Source organism: Diabrotica virgifera, chromosome 4, assembly GCF_917563875.1.
Source record: "Diabrotica virgifera virgifera chromosome 4, PGI_DIABVI_V3a".
Taxonomy (NCBI): Eukaryota; Metazoa; Arthropoda; class Insecta; order Coleoptera; family Chrysomelidae; genus Diabrotica; species Diabrotica virgifera.
The window spans coordinates 92268658-92287116 of record NC_065446.1 but is presented as its reverse complement, the minus strand read 5'-3'; the positions used below and the strand labels follow the sequence as shown (position 1 = coordinate 92287116).

The 18459-nt window shown below is 32.6% G+C and overlaps 1 protein-coding gene across 1 annotated transcript in view; it reads left to right on the top strand.

The window, feature by feature from the left end:
• The window catches only part of LOC114338698 (proton-coupled folate transporter-like), a 123033-nt gene that overhangs the window by 48212 nt on the left and 56362 nt on the right, over positions 1-18459 (top strand). The window contains exon 3 of the mRNA XM_050648266.1: positions 7070-7327. Coding sequence (XP_050504223.1) covers positions 7070-7327 — 258 coding nt within the window. The remainder of the gene's footprint in view (positions 1-7069; positions 7328-18459) is intronic.

The window sequence follows — 18459 nt, the reverse complement described above, 5'->3', positions numbered from 1 at the left end:
TATAAGCCACTTAATTTTTGAGCTAAAGACTTTGCTTTATTTCTGGAGATAGATATTTTTAAATACTTCAAATTAGTTTAAACAAGTTATCCTCGAAAAATGCATAGTTTTCCCGTATTTTGACTTTGAAACTACAATATTTAGCATTTGACGAAGAAGAGCTAACATATAATAAAGTATAGCTCGATTACTATTGATCTTAAGGAAAATTTAAAAAAACGGTTTTGTTTATTTTTTTAAAAGGTATATTTTTGTTAAGCAAAGTTGTTTTCATAAAACGAAAACTTTTTGAGTTATTTGCAGAAAACTGATTAAAAACATTAATTTTTTTAATATAAAACTAACACTTTCGATAGCGAATAAATCGAAAACTATTAATTTTATCAAAAAAATGTATAGAACATTTTTTGCTTAGAATGAATGTTTTTACCAACTTTTGCAGTCAAAATATAATAAAAAGTTTTCACCCCTGGCATGGGGTGGCAACCACCCCCATGGTAAAAGCGCCTTTCGGCATCATATAGATTTTGATCCTTGAACTATCCACTACTTACTCTCAAATTTTCAAGCAAATCGATCCATTCTGTAAAAATTGCGAGGTTTTGTCCTATTTTAAGCTTCATTACTTGGACTATCGGAAATATGTTGAGTTATTGATTAAATATTATTGATATATAATGTATTTGATAAATAATTGATTTAAGACGTGAACTTAATAAAAAGTTATTTATTGTGTATTATTTGTGGAAGATCCAAGCAGAGAATACATCAGGATAATATATTCTGTGATCCAAGTATTTTGTTGTTTAAGATGTTCAAAATTGTAAGCGTTCCATAACAATATATTATTAAAAAATCACTTTAACACTTTCCCTCTTTTCTCGATTGAGTATTAGTCTTTGTCGTACAAATAAATTATTACAATCACTGAATACATAGTTAGTGAAAAAATTATCACATTTATTAACTGAATTAATAATTTGCAATTATAAAAATAACAGTTATCCAAGAACATTCAAAACCCATCTCTTTAAATAAATGATGACATTTTCAAGTAGAATGACATTCTAGTAATGTTTACACATCCATACCAGTGTGAATTTTACTACACGTAATTTGCCGTGTAAAAATATTTGCGAATTATGTACCCATAGCCTTAAATAAGAATACATAAAAATTGTTATTCCAGTTCAATCACATCAATTTCTTTCTTGATTTTTCTTTGGAAAAATCATCTATAATGTCGTCATAATTTATCGCCTTTGTTACGTCACTTTCTATGGACAAAATCAACAAATTGTTAAGAAGTTCTTGCGTCATACTTGATCGGAAATTATTTTCATGACTATTTTCAATTCTTGACATTTTCGAAAATGACCTTTTAGCGGACACGTTGGTTGGCAACTGGGAGACACAAATAAATGCGAAAAACAATATCAAAATTAGGGAAAATATCTTTATGGGAGATGGGAGCAAAATAGGCGCAGCAAACTGGCAACGGTTGGCAATGGATAGGACTGACTGGCGTAATAGACTTGGCCAGGTCGAGGCTCTTTCATAGGGCTGTAGCACCATTGATGATGATGATCTTTCAATCCTCTCTTCTTTAAATATTTAGATATGTCAATTATTGGTGATTGGTGATTTTATTGTGGTATCCAAATGACCCTTTAAGTAAATGCATTCATGTATGAATGATGTAGGTATCTATTAGTGCAGTCAGTGAGGGTATTTGGCTCCGAATTCCATCCTACTGCATCAATTTACTTGATATTTTCACTGTAAGTAGGGAATAGCTCAAGAAACAAAGTCTACCCTATATCCTATGGCGCTTTTAACTTAGGGGTGGTTCCCACCCGCTCTCGGGGGTAGAATTTTTTTTAACAAACTAACACCGGAAGTGACCAGAGAATCTAATTCTAAGCAAAAACTGTTTTATAAATTTTTTTGAAAACTCAATACTTTTTGAGTTATTCGTGGTTAAAAAATTTGCCATTTTCATTGAAAAATGACACTTTTCGGAGACTTTTTTTGGGAATACCATAACAATTGTGCATCTGACGAAAAAACTATATAAAACATTTTTGTAGTTTATGAAAAATCAGACAGATTCATTTTTTCATCAATCTTCTAGTTTTAATAAAGAAAGAGATGGTAGGTGAAAAAATACTTTTTTTGTGCATGCTCAAATCGGTGTATTCAACTTAAAATAACAGAGAAATGGTCGATTTTAGACCTTTAAAACGAGACCTTTAAAAAAACGAGAAAAAAAAAAGACTTTTAAAACGAGAACTGTTAAATGTCGGTTACATTCAAACTAAGCGAGATATGGTGCAAAAAACTGATGACTAATGTATTTTAAGGAAAAATGAGTATAAAATAAGAAATAGTATATATAAATATAGAAAAAAAAAAGGATATTTAACTCCTCATCCACCAGAATTTAAATGCATCGTTTTCCTTCTACAATACCTTCTATTTATAGTATTATTTCTATAATCAAAAAGTTGGGCGGGTTTAAAATGAATGGTTTTTGGAAAAGAATAAGATCAAATTATAGAGCACATTTTTAAATTTCCTTAAAAATCTTCCTTTTTCTCCATGTAATTCGAAAGTGATAAGAGATACGTAAAAAAACACCTTACAAAAATATAGGTTTTCTTTTAGATAATAATTTTATTTTTTATTCATTACTGTATCTCATTATTATTTTCGAGCTACATGGAGAAAATGGAAGATTTTTAAAAAAATTTAAAAATGCTCTCTATAATTTGATCTTATTTTTTTCAAAAACCATACATTTTAAACCCATCCAACTTGTTGAACATAGAAATAACACTATAGTAAAAGGTATTGTAAAAGCAAAACGATGCATTTAAATCTGGTGGATGAGGGGTTAAAATATATATATATACTTCGCATTTTATCTTAAAATAAATCTGTGGCTTGGTTCTAAAAGGGCCAATGTCAAATTTTTGTTTTTTTGTACAGCTTTCTTTTTAATTTAATATCGACCAAGCAGAATGCAAAAAATTGTAATTGGCTATTTTAACACCAAGTCACATAATGTGGCTTAATGCTAAAAGGGCCAGTGTCAATTTTTTACATTTTGTTTGGTCAATATTAAATTCAAAAGAAAGCTGTACAAAAAAACAAAAATTTGACATTGGCCCTTTTAGAACCAAGCCACAGAAATTAGTCATCCTTTTTTGTTGCACCATATCTCGCTTAGTTTGAATGTAATCGAAATTTAACATTGCGGTCGTGTTAAACATCTTTTCAGGCAGTACTTACAAAAGATATTGATAGCATTATACCCTTAAAATCGACCATTTCTCTGTTGTTAAGTTTAACACACCGATTTGAGTATGCACAAAAAAATGTCTTTTCACCTACCATATCTCTTTTTATGTTATCACTAGAAGACTTATGAAGGAACGAATCTCTTTGATTTTTCATAAGCTACAAAAATATTTTATATAGTTTTTTTCGTTAGATGCATAATTTTATGGCATTCGCAAAAAACCTTCCGAAAAGGCGACATTTCTCAATGAAAATGGCAAATTTTCAACCACGAATAACCCAAAAGGATTAAGTTTAAAAAAAATTATAGAACAGTGCGCCCGCGCCCGCGCCCGGAGTCTTGCGGTGCTGCCGACGGCCCAATAATCCCTAAATTTACAACTTCTGTCCTTTTTGAATGAATAGTGTTAAGAAAATGCAATTGGTTTTCTAGAAATGAATGCCCACTTATATTCCATTGATGGATGTACGATGTACTTAAATGTTATTCGATTTCAATTTTTATATACAAATATTTTTTGAACAGTATTTTTACCGTCCTCTCATAATTTGCCGCCCTAGGCAACTGCCTATATTGCCTAATGGATAAAGCAGCCCTGAATACCGCTGTAATAGTATTAAAGGTCGGAACACCCTGTGGACTATTCTAGCATTTATAAAATACTTAAATAGCCTCAGATTTGCTTAACATTCTGTTTTGATTCATTCGCTTATGTTGGATAATAAAAAAGTTAGGTACTTTAACAACTAGCCATTTTCCTCATCAGTACAAGGTGTTTCTAAATAAGTGCGACAAAACTTTAAGGGGTAATTCTGCATGAAAAAAAAAATTACCGTTTGCTTTATAAACATATATAGGCAAATGCTTCGTTTCCGAGATACGGGATGTTAAATTTTTTCTTAAAACTGATGATTTATTTATTGCTCTAAAACCGGTTGAGATATGCAAATGCCTTTGGTATGTTTTAAGAGATAGTTATTGAGCATGACACGCAATTAAAAATTTTATATTCGCCATTGGCGTGCATAAAAACTTTGAGAAAAAAACACAGTCCACAGATTGGTCCACCCGGTATACAATGTAAATTTACCTGTTTAGCAACAATCTTATTACAGCGATAGTGTTAAATGATAAGGCTATATTAAAAAAATCACTTAAATTGGACAACAGGTTTAGGAAATTCGAGAGATCAAAAATGACCCATTTTTTGGGGTGCCCGTTTTCTCTGGCGCGCAGTGTATTTTGTCGGACAGGACTTCCAATTGATTTGTTACCCTTTCGTTAAACTCTCATTCAAAAATCAGACTGCTACTTACCACCAATATAATTCCTGTCATTTGACATGTTCTACTTGTCGGTATTATTAAAATGCCCAACATATTTGTTGGACAAACATTTTTTCATATGTTATATATCAAGTTTGCTATTTAAAAACTTAAAAACAACCTGCTAGTTTTCACAATCATAAACTTGTCAGGATAACACGTTTCACAATTAAAATCACGTTCCACAATTAAAATTTCCCCTGTTCCAGTGTTCTCATGCATCAAAATTTGTCCGACTAGACACCGTTAAGCTATTAAGAAATTTTCAGCTTGCCATTAATCAACTTTTTTGGTACGCGGGATCCAGGCCTATAAGCCAATATTACTTGATCGTCTGCAAAATTGAGCGTATATACCATAGTGTTGGTGAGTGGTAGGTATCCCCGTCGTTATACATTTTTGTTTCCATATTTTAAAACATTTTCGAGGTATATTTTTAATTAAGTGGGAGACAGGCAGGATCCTTACTTTAATCCTTTTGATGCTACAAATCCTGTTGTTATTTGTGTCCCTGTTTTTATTTTTATAATGGGTTGCTTGTTGCTTGTATAGTACTTTGACGGCTCTTATTAATTCTACTATTCGCGGTGTGCAAGTACTTGGAGGGGATACGAGAAACGATCGTGCGCGAACAGCGGAGAAATCTTGCAACTTTCTTAAATAATTCATTGTCAATTGAAATTGTCAAATTGACATATATTTCATACCTACTGTCACTGAAAAAGAAAAATTATATGTTGCTCCACAATATTCATATGATATGAAATTATTATAGTCCAGAAACTCTACCGACAAACGAAGACAGGAGATTCCTCACATAATTTTAAGACAATTTAACCCAATTCACCTAGTCCGAAAATGCTTATTAAGGGAGCTAGAGATCTTTGAAGATGGCGTCATGAAATTAGTTTTTCTTAAATACCTCCAGAACGCTTCTATTTAGAAAAACGAAAATTGGTATGCATATTTACTTTTCAGAGATGGATCGTTTCCATTAATTGCAAACTAGTACCGGTCATAGGCGTCCGTTTTGGGTAGAGCAACGGGTATTTTATCGCATAACTTTTTTGTCCTTAACTTTTATGCACTTTTGACACCGGATTATTAAATTGTGAGGTATTCTAGTACTAAAAGGTACTCTTGTTTTAAGCCGGTAAGACACACCGTTCTCTAGAAAAATCGATTTGAATGTTTTTCGTTTTTGGAATTTGAAAACAAATTGAAAGAACTTTTCAACAAAAAACGAAGTATTTTACCAACATAAAGTAAGAGTAACTTTTATTATTAGAATACCTTATAATTTAATAATCTAGTGTCAAAAATGCTCAAAAATTCAAGACAAAAAAGTTATGCTATAAAATAACTGTTGACCTACCCAAAACGGACGCCTATGAACAGTACTAGAAATCCGCAATTAATGAAATCGATTTATCTCTGGAATATAAATAAATGTACCAGTTTTCGTCTTTCTAAACAGTTTTTTTTTTATTTTTTTTTAATTCAAAAAGCGAAAAATTTTCAAATCGATTTTTCTAGAAAACGGTGTGTCCTACCGATTTAAAACAAGAGTACCTTTTAGTACTAGAATACTTCACAATTTAATAATCCAGTGTCAGAAATGCATAAAAGTTAAAGATAAAAAAAGTTATGCGATAAAATAACGGTTGCCCTACCCAAAACGGACGCCTATGATCGGTACTAGAAATTTGCAATAGGTGGATTAGATTTATATCTTGAAAATAAATACGCATACCAATTTTTGTTTTTCTAACTAGAAGCGTTCTGGAGGTATTTAAGAAAAACTAATTACAAGACGCCATCTTCAAAGAGCTCTAGCTCTCTTAGGAAGCATTTTCGGACTAAGTGAATTGGGTTAAATTATCTTAAATTTATCTGAAGAATCTCTGAGTTTCTGGACACCCTGTATAAAAGTAAATTAATTTATTGTATTTTGCTTGCAGTACTGCAATTTAATAATTAATTTTATTTACCTACTACATACAATTGTTTACCTTTTAATAACATAACCTTAATATTAATTTTTCTCCTTATAATTTGTTTTGGACTATGGCCTTGACAATTATCCAGCAACCAGATTAATATAATTGGCCAATGTAATTAAAAGTGCGAAAAATGTTGCCGAGCTATGAAACCAGGGCCCGGATTACGTACACTCGATACGCATCGTATCCGCCATGTTTTCCCATAAGGCGCTACAGTAAAACATGGCGGATACGATGCGTATCGAGTGTACGTAATCCGGGCCCTGGTGTCGCTTTTCCGAACTTGCACGGTCCCAATATTAATATTCGTGCTTTCCATTAATTGCCACAGCTACTTCAGTGGAACACTATCGTAAGCTTTCCGTAGGTCGACGAACTCGTTTCTTGTTTCTTGCTTTTTTATTTATTCAAACGATATAAGTCATTTTCTATTTCAGGTCCTGTTGGAACAAATCTAACACTATATCGTACCTGCTACATAATATTAGGACATAACCAAACAGAATGTGCCTTGTTAGGAAACACAGAGAGTCCTGCATTAAATGATTTACAAAAGAAAGTTCAACCAACAGTAAATGTTATAAGTTCAGTCAGTGACATAGTTAGTCAAGTAGTTGGATTAACTATTTGTTTGTTTGCTGGTCAATGGTCCGATAGGTTTGGAAGGAAACCCATGCTGTTGGCGTCGCAAATAGGTAAGGGAATTTATATTTGTATATATTGCATTGAGCGATGGCAGCGATGTGTAAATATTTAAAAAGGTAAAAGGACATAGAAACTTCTTCTTCTTCTTTTTGTGTAGATGTTACAGTTCTAGTTGATTCCCAGTTAGAGTTGACTATTCCTAGTTCGAGTCAACTCCAACTAAAATAAGAAGTAAAAGTTGATTTGAAAAATTTAATTCAACTTTTACTAGTTTGAGTTGACTATTCCTGGATCGGTTCAGTAAATGTTGATTATATGAGTATAATCTCACCTGATTTTTTGATGACTGTGCGTCTCTTTGTTTTGACCGTTTCAACTTATCATCATTTGAACATATAGGCCAGGAAATGAAGCCGAAAAAATGGCAAAACCTCGCAATTTTTTCGTCCAGCATCGATTTGTACAAAAAATTTGGGATTAGGCTCATTTTACCCTTTAGTTCATTTTCTATATTAAGCCGTTGTACGCTTTTGGTTTTTTAAGGGTGATACCCCTAATTGTAAAAAATTACAAAATAACATTTTAAACCTTAATATGGTCAACATTCGGTTTTAATTAGTTAAATAATGCTTGCTTTATGCTGTAGGATATAATATCATAATATTTCAACTCTTAAAAATCACCCTTAATAACATTTCAATTTTTATAAGTAATTTAATAGATCTATACAAAAAAAAGTAGAATTACGTACAAAAACATTTATCTACACAAAAATTGGAATTTAAAAATACAAATACAAATAGTTTTTTAGTCATCTTCATCTAGATCGATGTCATCTTCGTCTTTTTCTATAACTGGTGGGCTATCTTATAGCTATAAGATCTATAAGACTATGTAAATTAAATTCCGTAAGATCCCTTAGTTTTTAAGTAGGGTGAGTTTAAAGGGCTCGAATAAGGAGGTATTTGCTTGTAAATAGAGATTTTAAGCAGCTATACCTCGCTAAATATTCACTGTAAAGAAAATCTTTGCACAGGTTAATTTTAATTATTAAAAAATATACAATTTAATACTCTATCATTTTCTTCGTATCTCTAATATTTTCGGAAATATTTTGAAGAAAATAGTAAAAATTACGAAATTGCAAAAAATTGTTTTATCTTTAAACTCCAATTTTTCTAAATTTTAAATAGGTCAAACTTCTTGGGTATATTGATAATACATATATAAAAAGAATTACAGAAGGCCGAAGACCAATTTTAATTAGGAGGGTAGTTAGGGGGTTGTTTTCACTAATTTTTTCGTAGAAAAAAGTGGGAACCGACCTTATTTTGATCATAAGTCGCTCAATTCTTATGCTAGAAACTTTTTTTTGAAAGGTCTAATTATTGTATTTAAAAAAAATATTCTGTACGTTTTCCTCGAAAAATGCAATTTTTCCGTTATTTGGCTTTGAATATTTTAAATTATGCATTTGACAAAGAAAGCTAACCTTTAATATGCCGTATCTCAGTTTGTGTTGGATGTAGAAAAATTATAAAAAAGGATTTTGTTTGTGTTTATAAAAGATACAATTTTTAAACCTACAGTTTTTTATTAACTGTATATTTTTTGAGTTATTCTAAAAACCCTCTAAAAAAGTCGATTTTTTCGTCGAAAAACTGTTACTTTCAACCGCGAATAACTCGAAAAATATTAGTTTTACGAAGAAAACGTAAAGAACATTTTTTTCTTAGAATTACATTTTCCATCGATTTCTCTGATTAAAATGTAATGAAAAATTCCCGCCCCCGGGATGGGTGGCAACCACCTCTAAGGTTTTATCGTACAGCGGCGTGATTTAGAAAATGATCCTTGGGTTATTCCCTACCTTCTGTGAAAATTTCAAGTAAATCCATGATAAACGAAAAAATTGCGAGCCAAAATGCTTCATTTCCTGGCCTAATATCCAGTATCATTTAATTTCTAGAATCGGTTCATCGGTTGTTTGTGTGAATCAACTTTTACTAAATGGCATTGGGAAGAGTATACTTTAACTAGTTGGAGTCTACTTTTACTAGTAAATGTTGAATAGAAATCTTCATTTTATATTTATAATCAACTTTTACTGAAACCAGCCGTTTGAGTTGACTCGAACTAGGAATAGTCAACTCCGACTGGATAATCAACTTGAACTGTAACATAGACATGACATGACTCTGTCTGTTCTTTCAATGTATGCCCAATAAGTTGTCGTTTCATCGTTTTCGTGGTCTGCCCACTGATAATCTTCATATTGGGAAACCGTCTCTCGTCGTTCTTACCAGTAGCGTACTGAGCATGGTTCCGCGGGTTCCGCTGAGCCTGGGCCCCGCAAGGGCCCGCTCTATCGCGCTTTTTGCTTGTTTTGTTTCTAATTTGATGGGGACATTTTGAACTACACAAGTACACACTAGGAAATGTAACTACTTAATAAATTTTTATTTTTGTGTAGGTATTTATAAATGAAAACAAAGAATATCTATTTGTAATAATAATACTCAGGTATTTATTAAATATTATATTTAATAAAAGAAAGATTTACAATCTACGTTACGTCTTATATGTTCTAACCTCCTAACTTCTGTCTAACTTCATTGTGCCAAGTCACGCCTCTTCTTCTTTACCATGGCCTATTACTACATCTCCCCTTTTTCTCTCTTTTTTTTACAAAACTTTAATCAAACAAAAAAACTATGCTAATACAAAATACAATCAGAGTAAACTATACTAATATAAAATATAATCAGAATACTTGGCAGGCTGTATGATAGTACGTGATGGTCTCATGCTCACATCAGTATCACACTCTGAACTGCCAGAACTCTGAGCTTTACTGCAACTAGGTGTATCAATATTGTCATCACTTAAATTCTGAGTTTGCCTAATATCAGGATCAATTTTTGACTTACGCAAGTGATAGCTGTTTCTTCTTAAGATGTTTTTACCATTATCAATTAAATAAGACCTTGGAGCCTCATGTTTATTTACAATAACAGCTGGACTCCATTGATTATTGTCCTTGTACACCACATTTTCACCTTGCTTATATTCGGGCTTATTTCTTGTCTGCCTCTCATAATATTCCTTATAAATATTATTTCTTTCTTCTAATTTTGACCTAACTTCTTTGATATTATCATTTTGCTTTTCAACAAATGGTAATTTAGTTTTAAGTTTTCTGCCAAATAAAAGTTGAGCTGGTGACCTCTTGAGATCAGTAATAGGAGTATTACGATAGTTCATTAGAGCAACCCACATGTCATCTGATTTTTTAATAATATTTTTAGATATCTGTACAAACCTCTCAGCTAAACCATTCGATCGAGGATAATGGGGGCTACTAGTTTGAAATTTAAACTCAAATTTATCTGCAAACTTTTTGCATTCGTATGATCCAAAAGGCATATTATCAGCTATAATTACATCTGGTATACCATGTGTTGCAAATATCTGCTTGAGTGCATTTATGACATCAGACGATTGTTTACCTCTTATAGGGATTATTTCTAGCCACTTCGTTAAATAATCAGCAACAACCAAATAAGCTTTGCCACCATGTTCCATAATATCAGCAACCCAATTTTTGAAATGGCAATTCCGGGATGTCATGAGGTATTAATGGCTCTTTACTATTTGCATATCTATACTTTTCACAAATTTTGCAACTCTGTATCTCATTCGCAATATCCACACTCATCCCTGGCCAAAATAAGATATCTTTTGCTCGATCTCTTGAACGATTTATACCAAAATGACCTTCATGTACAATTTGAAGCATCTCTTTTCGCAAAACTTTAGGTACAACAATTCTATCATTGAAAAATAAAAGATTATCATTAACAAACAACTCAGTTCTTAACTTGTGAAAAACTTTCATCTCTCCTTCATACTTTGTATTTTTCCACCCTCTCAGACAACACTCAATGACTTTACTCAGTACATTATCTTTTACTGTTTCTGCTTTAAACTGAATCTTTCTAGTATCACTCATTCTTAAATGCTTTTCTAATGAATGCACCATTTCATTCATATCGGCATCATTCTCCGCACTTTCATCACTTACGTTTCTAGACAAATAATCGGCAATATGTAAATATTTACCAGGTACATACTGAATTTGTATATTATACCTCAGTAGCTTCAGTTTTAGCCGTTGCAACCTAGGAGAACTAATTTGACTTATTTGCTTACTCATGATACTTACATTAGGTTTGTGATCTGTTATGAATTTTACAGAGCGACCATAAATATAATTGTGAAATTTTTGACATGCAAATACTACAGCTAATAACTCTTTCTCTATAACAGCATAATTTTCCTCAATACCTGTTAAACCTCTAGAAGCATAAGCAACAGGCCTTCCATCTTGCATTAGACAACATCCCATACCAAACTGGGACGCATCTGTTTGAATTACAATATCTTTACTAGAATCAAAATTCTTTAGAGATATATTTTTAGCAAGTTCCTGTTTTATCATTTCCAGTGCTTTACTGTGAACTCCAAGCCACTGAAAAATAACATTTTTTTTCAGTAACTGATACAGTGGGCTTGCAATCTCACCCAATTTTGGAACAAATTTTCGTACATAATTTACCACACCCAGCAGTTTTTGAAGCTCTTTCTTGTTTGACGGATTTTTTAGCTCATTTATAGCCCTCAATCTTTCATTATCTATTTTCATACCATCTTCGCTAAAAATGTGTCCCATATACTTCACTGTCAGTTGTCTAAACTGAAATTTTGATTTCTTAAACTTTACACCCTTTTCCCTAGCTCTATCAAACACTTTTTTAAGTGTTTTGTCATGCTCCTCCATGGAATCAGATGCAATTAATAGATCATCAAAATATATAATAACATTTTCAATGTCACCAAAATTTTTACAATTTAATTTTTGAAAATATTCTGGGGCCAGATTTAGACCGAATGGTAACCTAAGAAATTTGTAACACCCAAATGGAGTTGCAAATGTTGTTAAGGAACTAGATTTTTCATCTAATTTAACTTGATAAAAGCCATCTTTAAAATCTAATACTGAAAAATATTTTTTTCCTGACAGTTTCGAACTTATTTCCTCTAAACTAGGAATTTCAAAATATTCCCTAACAATATATTTATTAAGCTCTTGAGGGTCTAGACACAGACGCAGTGAACCATCTGGCTTCTCAATTATAACTATATTATTAACCCATTCACATGCTTCTGTTACTTTGGATATAATATTTCTACTTTCTAATTCACTTAATTTCTCTTTTAGCTTATTTTTTTATGGTAAATGGTACTCTTCTAGCTGGTCTAGCTACTGGAATACTATCATTTTTTAATTGTAATTTACAAAAACCTGTGAATGTGCCCATTCCCTCAAATACATCTTTATATTCTAGTAATACTTGTTCCTTATTAGTATGTTCCTCATCAACATTCACACTCTGTGTTTCTTTAATTAAGTCAAAAGAATAACATGTTCTTAAACCCAAAATTGGCTGGACTTTTAAATCTACAACTACAAATTCTAAATTATAATTCCTATCTAACCTCTTACAATTTAGAGTAATTTTCCCTAAAGGTTTCAAACGTGTACCTCCATAAGCTTCTAACATAGTATTACACTTTTAAATTTTGTACTTACTGTTTCTGAATAAGACATTTAAGATATCCCTAGGTAATATATTTACTTCTGATCCAGTGTCCATCTTGAACTCAATGTCTTTGTTGTTTATGTTGACCACTTCGACCCATTGATTACGATTTCTACTGTTGATTGCTCCAACTCCTTTCACTGTATGCACAGATATGTCATCATCTGTTGAACAGCCATCAATGTTCTCGTCATGTCTTCCAATTTCTTTAACTTTTTTAACATTCTGCCTTTTATATCTTTGCTGATTGGACATTTCAGCAAAACAGGCATTACTAAAGTGATTTGCTCCACCACATTTAAAGCAATTTTTTCCAAACGCTGGGCACTGGGCAGCTACATGTTTGTGTTTGCAATTTTTACACAAAAATTTTAACTCACTTTGTGTATTTCCACTTTCTTGTCTATTTTTTACTGCATTTACTTCCAAACTTTCATTGTTTCTTACAGATTCCAACTGCCTTTTTGTTATTTCAGAGTTTCTGCATATCTCTATTGTTGTTTCAAGCGTTAACTTTTGAGCATTTAATAATTTTTCTTGAACTGATGGATCATTTGTTCCTAAAACTAACCTATCTGTCAATATGCTGTCTTCCTGTGTATCATATTCACAGCTTTGTATCAACTTTTTTAAATCACTAAGATAACTATCAAAAGGTTCATCTGCAGCTTGAATTCTTCTATTAAATACAAAACGTTCATATGTTTTATTTCTTCTGGGAGCACAATACTTCTTAAATTCTGATATGACACTATCAAATTTATTAGGTTCTGGTATTTTGAGAATGTTATATATATCAACTCCTTCCGGTCCAATCATATTAAAAAACAAAGCAATTTTTATTCTATCGGCTTTGTCATCTTTCTCAGTTGCAATAAGATACATTTCAAAATTTTGGTAAAACCGTCTAAAATTTTCATGAAGGTTTCCCTCGAATTTCATGGATTCTGGCACTTTTCCTTCCATTCTGGATAACTGTACTGTTGGCTCTTATACTGACTGCGCCATGTAATAATAATACTCAGGTATTTATTAAATATTATATTTAATAAAAGAAAGATTTACAATCTACGTTACGTCTTATATGTTCTAACCTCCTAACTTCTGTCTAACTTCATTGTGCCAAGTCACGCCTCTTCTTCTTTACCATGGCCTATTACTACACTATTCATAAAAAAATATGAAAACAAACAGTAATAAACACAGGGAACGCTTTGTAAGGTAACTTACTCGTTTTACGTGCTTACCGAAGCCCTTGTTTCAACACTTGTTTAAATGACTAACCGCCGTTGCCTGCCTACACGTGCTAACTCAAACACGTGTATTTTTATATTGGCACGATCCATGAATAAGTTGTAGGTAAACTACAAAATTGCAGAAATTCGTAAACTGATCAATGCAAGTTTTATAGGGTGGGTCATAAAAATAATCGAAATCAATGCGTCAATAATCTAAATGCGCGTGATTTAAGAGTTTATTCTTAGAGTGTATAAGCTATACGAATTATATCCGCGATACGATATATTATAAGTTTTCTCAGCATTTTTATCTTAAGTTCAATCAATTAAAGGGTTGTTTGGCAGTGAAGGCGATGAGCTCAAAAATCGAAACTATATGTTTGTATGAAAGCTCATAAATAGCTCGTAATTCTGCCGCAAAGATCGATTCAATATCCCTATTTTAACATATTGCCTGCTACGTCACCCAAAATTGACTGACAGAAATTTTTTACTATAGGCCATGTCGGTCATATATGAGTGACAACGTTGCTTTACTGGGGGCCACAGGCATTTTCTAAGTAAGTTCGTGGGAGGCCACAGCAAAAAAGAAGATATAGGGAAAGGTTTTACGTCTATGTAGATTATCACGTTTTCAGCAAAAAATTATTGCACGATAAAAAACATTGGTTTTGTTTATTTAAAATCGTCACCCAATTGTGACTGACGTGGCCTGTCCGAAAACTTATTTTAGTAGAGGCCATTTCATTCGCATTCACGTGACATATTAGACATAGAACCAAGAGAAGAACCCATGAAAAAAAGAGGATATGCATTGACCAAAAACAATAAAATTCATCGTATTTGCAAGCCTTTTTAGAGGGATTTGATTGGCTCTTTAGGAAGATCGGAAGCCAGAAAGAAGGTGAAAAAAGTAATGACATTGCTAGCTGTGGTTGTTCTGATCAACCTTATACACACACCCAAACTTATATGGAATCACCATGTATTTTAAAGTAATATTTACTTCTTTTGAAAAAACTTGTTATTGTTGCGAAGAATAAAGGTTTTTATTGAAAATAAACAAATATATAAGACAATCGGATAGTACATCTCGGTACGGTATAAGCTATTTGCTTTAGTTGCAAATTGAACGAAAATAAATAAACTAATTTTGCGTCCAAAAACGAAAATATGCCTTATTATATATGGGGTTATAGAACTTACAACGGGGAAATATTATTGGTCTTGTGGAGAAAATAATGTTCTCAGAGAGACATAGCTGTAGAGGTCGGCGTAACACAGGGCGTTCTGTTGAAAACCTATGCTAGGTAACAGGAAATATAAAACCTCAAAAATAAAGCAAGGGAAAGTCGCCAAAAAGTAATAACGGCTCGCCATGATCGTTTAATTGTCCAATCAGCTGAAAGACACCCAACCATTCCTCACCTGCAGCTCCAAAGGTAGCTTCTGGAAGCTACAGGTGTAACTTTTTCAGTTGAAACGATAAGAAGAATATTTCGTGCCAAGAAGTATACAGCAGGAGAGAGTTATGGGTTCCCGAGTTATCCAGGCAGCAAAAGATTGATCGTCTAAATTGGTGTCTTCACCACCAAAACTGGAACATTGGGAATTGCCAAAATGTGATATTTTCAGAAAAAGTCAGGATTTGTGTAAAATCAGATGACTCACGAAATCGTGTACTTAGAGGTCGAGGAAGACAAGCAAGAACGAAAACTGTCAGATCTGTTCACAATTATACAAGGGGAAGTGTAATATTCTGGACAGGAATTGCGATTCGTAAAAAAACTCCTTTAATTTTCATTCAATCAACTTTAACTGCTCACAGGTATGTTGATAACCTGTACTAAAGCTCTGGAGAGGTGCAACAGGAGAAAATTTAATTTTATTGCATGATAATGGACCTCCACATACCATTAGAGTGACTAGAGACATCAATGAAGCAGAAGGTATCCCTTGTTTGGAGTGGCCTGCTTGCTCACCCGAGCTTAACCCTATATAATATTTGTGTGATATGCTTAAAAGAAAAATTAAAGCTCGCTGGGATAATCCACAAAACACTGCACGGCTAGTACAAGCTGTTCCTGAAAGATGGAGCAACCTACCACAAAAAAAGGTTGATAATTTGATTAGGAGCATGCCCCGCAAATTGAATCTTGCATAAGGACTAGAGGTGATAACACTGACTACCACAAAACACAAAAAAAAATAAAAATAATTTAAACATTATTTGTTTTACATTGAAATTTTGCATGCTGTTGACATTATAGTCTAAGAGCTAGTGAACCCTCCGACTAACGGTCGTCCTGTAAGGCTAGAAATTTTTCTAGTGATAATTCATAGCACACCAAGGCTAAAAACCATGACCTGGCAGCAGTGGCGGCTCGTATAACTTTAGGAAGGTAGTGCCAGAATCCGGGCAGCTGCCTAAATTTTTTGTGGCGGTTTTACGATATGGTCAAAAAGGATATAAAATATAAATAGAGTATCACGATAAGCTGAATTTAATTGGGTTTTTATATTTAATTTACCAAGCATTGAAAAGCTAAAAACGTTATTCATGTGCACTTTAGATTTTTCATGGGATTTCAATTTCTCCCATATATGTACAAGATCATCGGTGCCTTTGTTTGACCAAGTCTCGTCACCTCCAAACAAAACGCATACAAAACAGAAGAGTTTATTAGTTTGTTCGCAACCACACAACCAGCTATTTTTATCATAAATAATTTTATTAAACTTACGACAGCGAAGTTTTTGTCCATTTCCACTTTGTTTTTCAATTTTTAAATCGGGTAAAGGCCGACCGAGTTCTTTAATTTGTAGTTTTTTTTTTCTAACGAAAAACCACCAAAAGAGTTTTTTAATATACTAATTTGATTCATTGTCAATAAATAAATTAAACGTAGAAAATAATCAAAATATTATTTTTATACCTACGACACCCACGATCACAACGCACTAACTAATAATTACAAATTAAAAAATATAGTAGAGTATAAACACAAATATACAATACAGTAGTAGACAATAAACACAATAGCGTCAAGCGAACGCGTAAAGAAACTAGAAATATGTAGATCTAAAACATTGTATCTTAAGATCCACTAACTTCCTTTTCGAGATTTCGAGCCTGGCACGGAGACTCCAATTTAAACGTATGTTAAAAGTGCAATACCGCTCTCTCTCTCTCTGTCACTTACACAGGATGCTCATACAATCTTTCTCTTTTCTCACGAGCCACTATGCCGTTCGGCACTGGGATTTTTATGATTTTCATCCTTTATCCGGTCAGCTGTGGGTGGCCAGAGTCGGTAGATTTGCATTGCGCTACACAATTGCCAGATTTGATATAATTTATAAAAATAAAGAGAAATATTCACAAAAAAAATAAACAGGCATTAAAATGTTTTTAAGATAAAAAATATGTTTCTGCATAGTTAGCAAGGTAGTGCCATGGCTCTATGGCACTACCTCACGGGCCGCCACTGCCTGGCAGGCCTCAGTGGTGCACGTGTATCTACCAGGTGAATCGAAAAGTGCAAATTTAGGGGGTAAAAAAACTTCCTCCTGTAAGGTTTAAATTTAAGTATGTGTTTGAGTAAGTCATTTAGAAGAAATATGTACAATGACAGGCGATTCTGAAGAGCATAAGACCTTGCCAGGCGAGGGGAAAGATTAGGGGTTTTTCCTAAAATTATTCTTTTTGCATCGAACAAATTTTTTTTAGGTTTTTTGAATCATTCCAAACAGAAAACGTTTTTAGTAATTTTTCTCTTAAGTTAATAGTTTTTGTTATATAAGCGATTGAAAATTTTGAAAATTGCGAAATCGGCAATTTTTAACCCTAAATCAGACATTTATCTAAAAATTTCAATATTGCCAAGATACGTAGATATTCTTTAAACATTGATTGATGAAATCCCGAAGAGTTTTTTGCAATAAAATATCGAAAACCCCTTTGTTTTTTTAATCGCTAATTAAGCGGGTGCGACACTGTAGTATAAGTGAGGACGTTTGAGTTTGCATAAATTCATTATCTCGAGAATGGACAAATTTCAAGAGAAATCCTCAGACAGGTTGATTTTTATTTTTAAATTAGGACTTTTTGGCATATACATAATACTAGTGACGTCATCCATCTGACGTAATCGATGATTTTTTAAATGAGAGTAGGGGTTGTGTGATAGCTCATTTGAAAGGTTATTGAATTTTCTATTCACTAATATAAACATTAACATAATTATTTATACAGGGTGTACAAAAAAATTTTGTTTTATT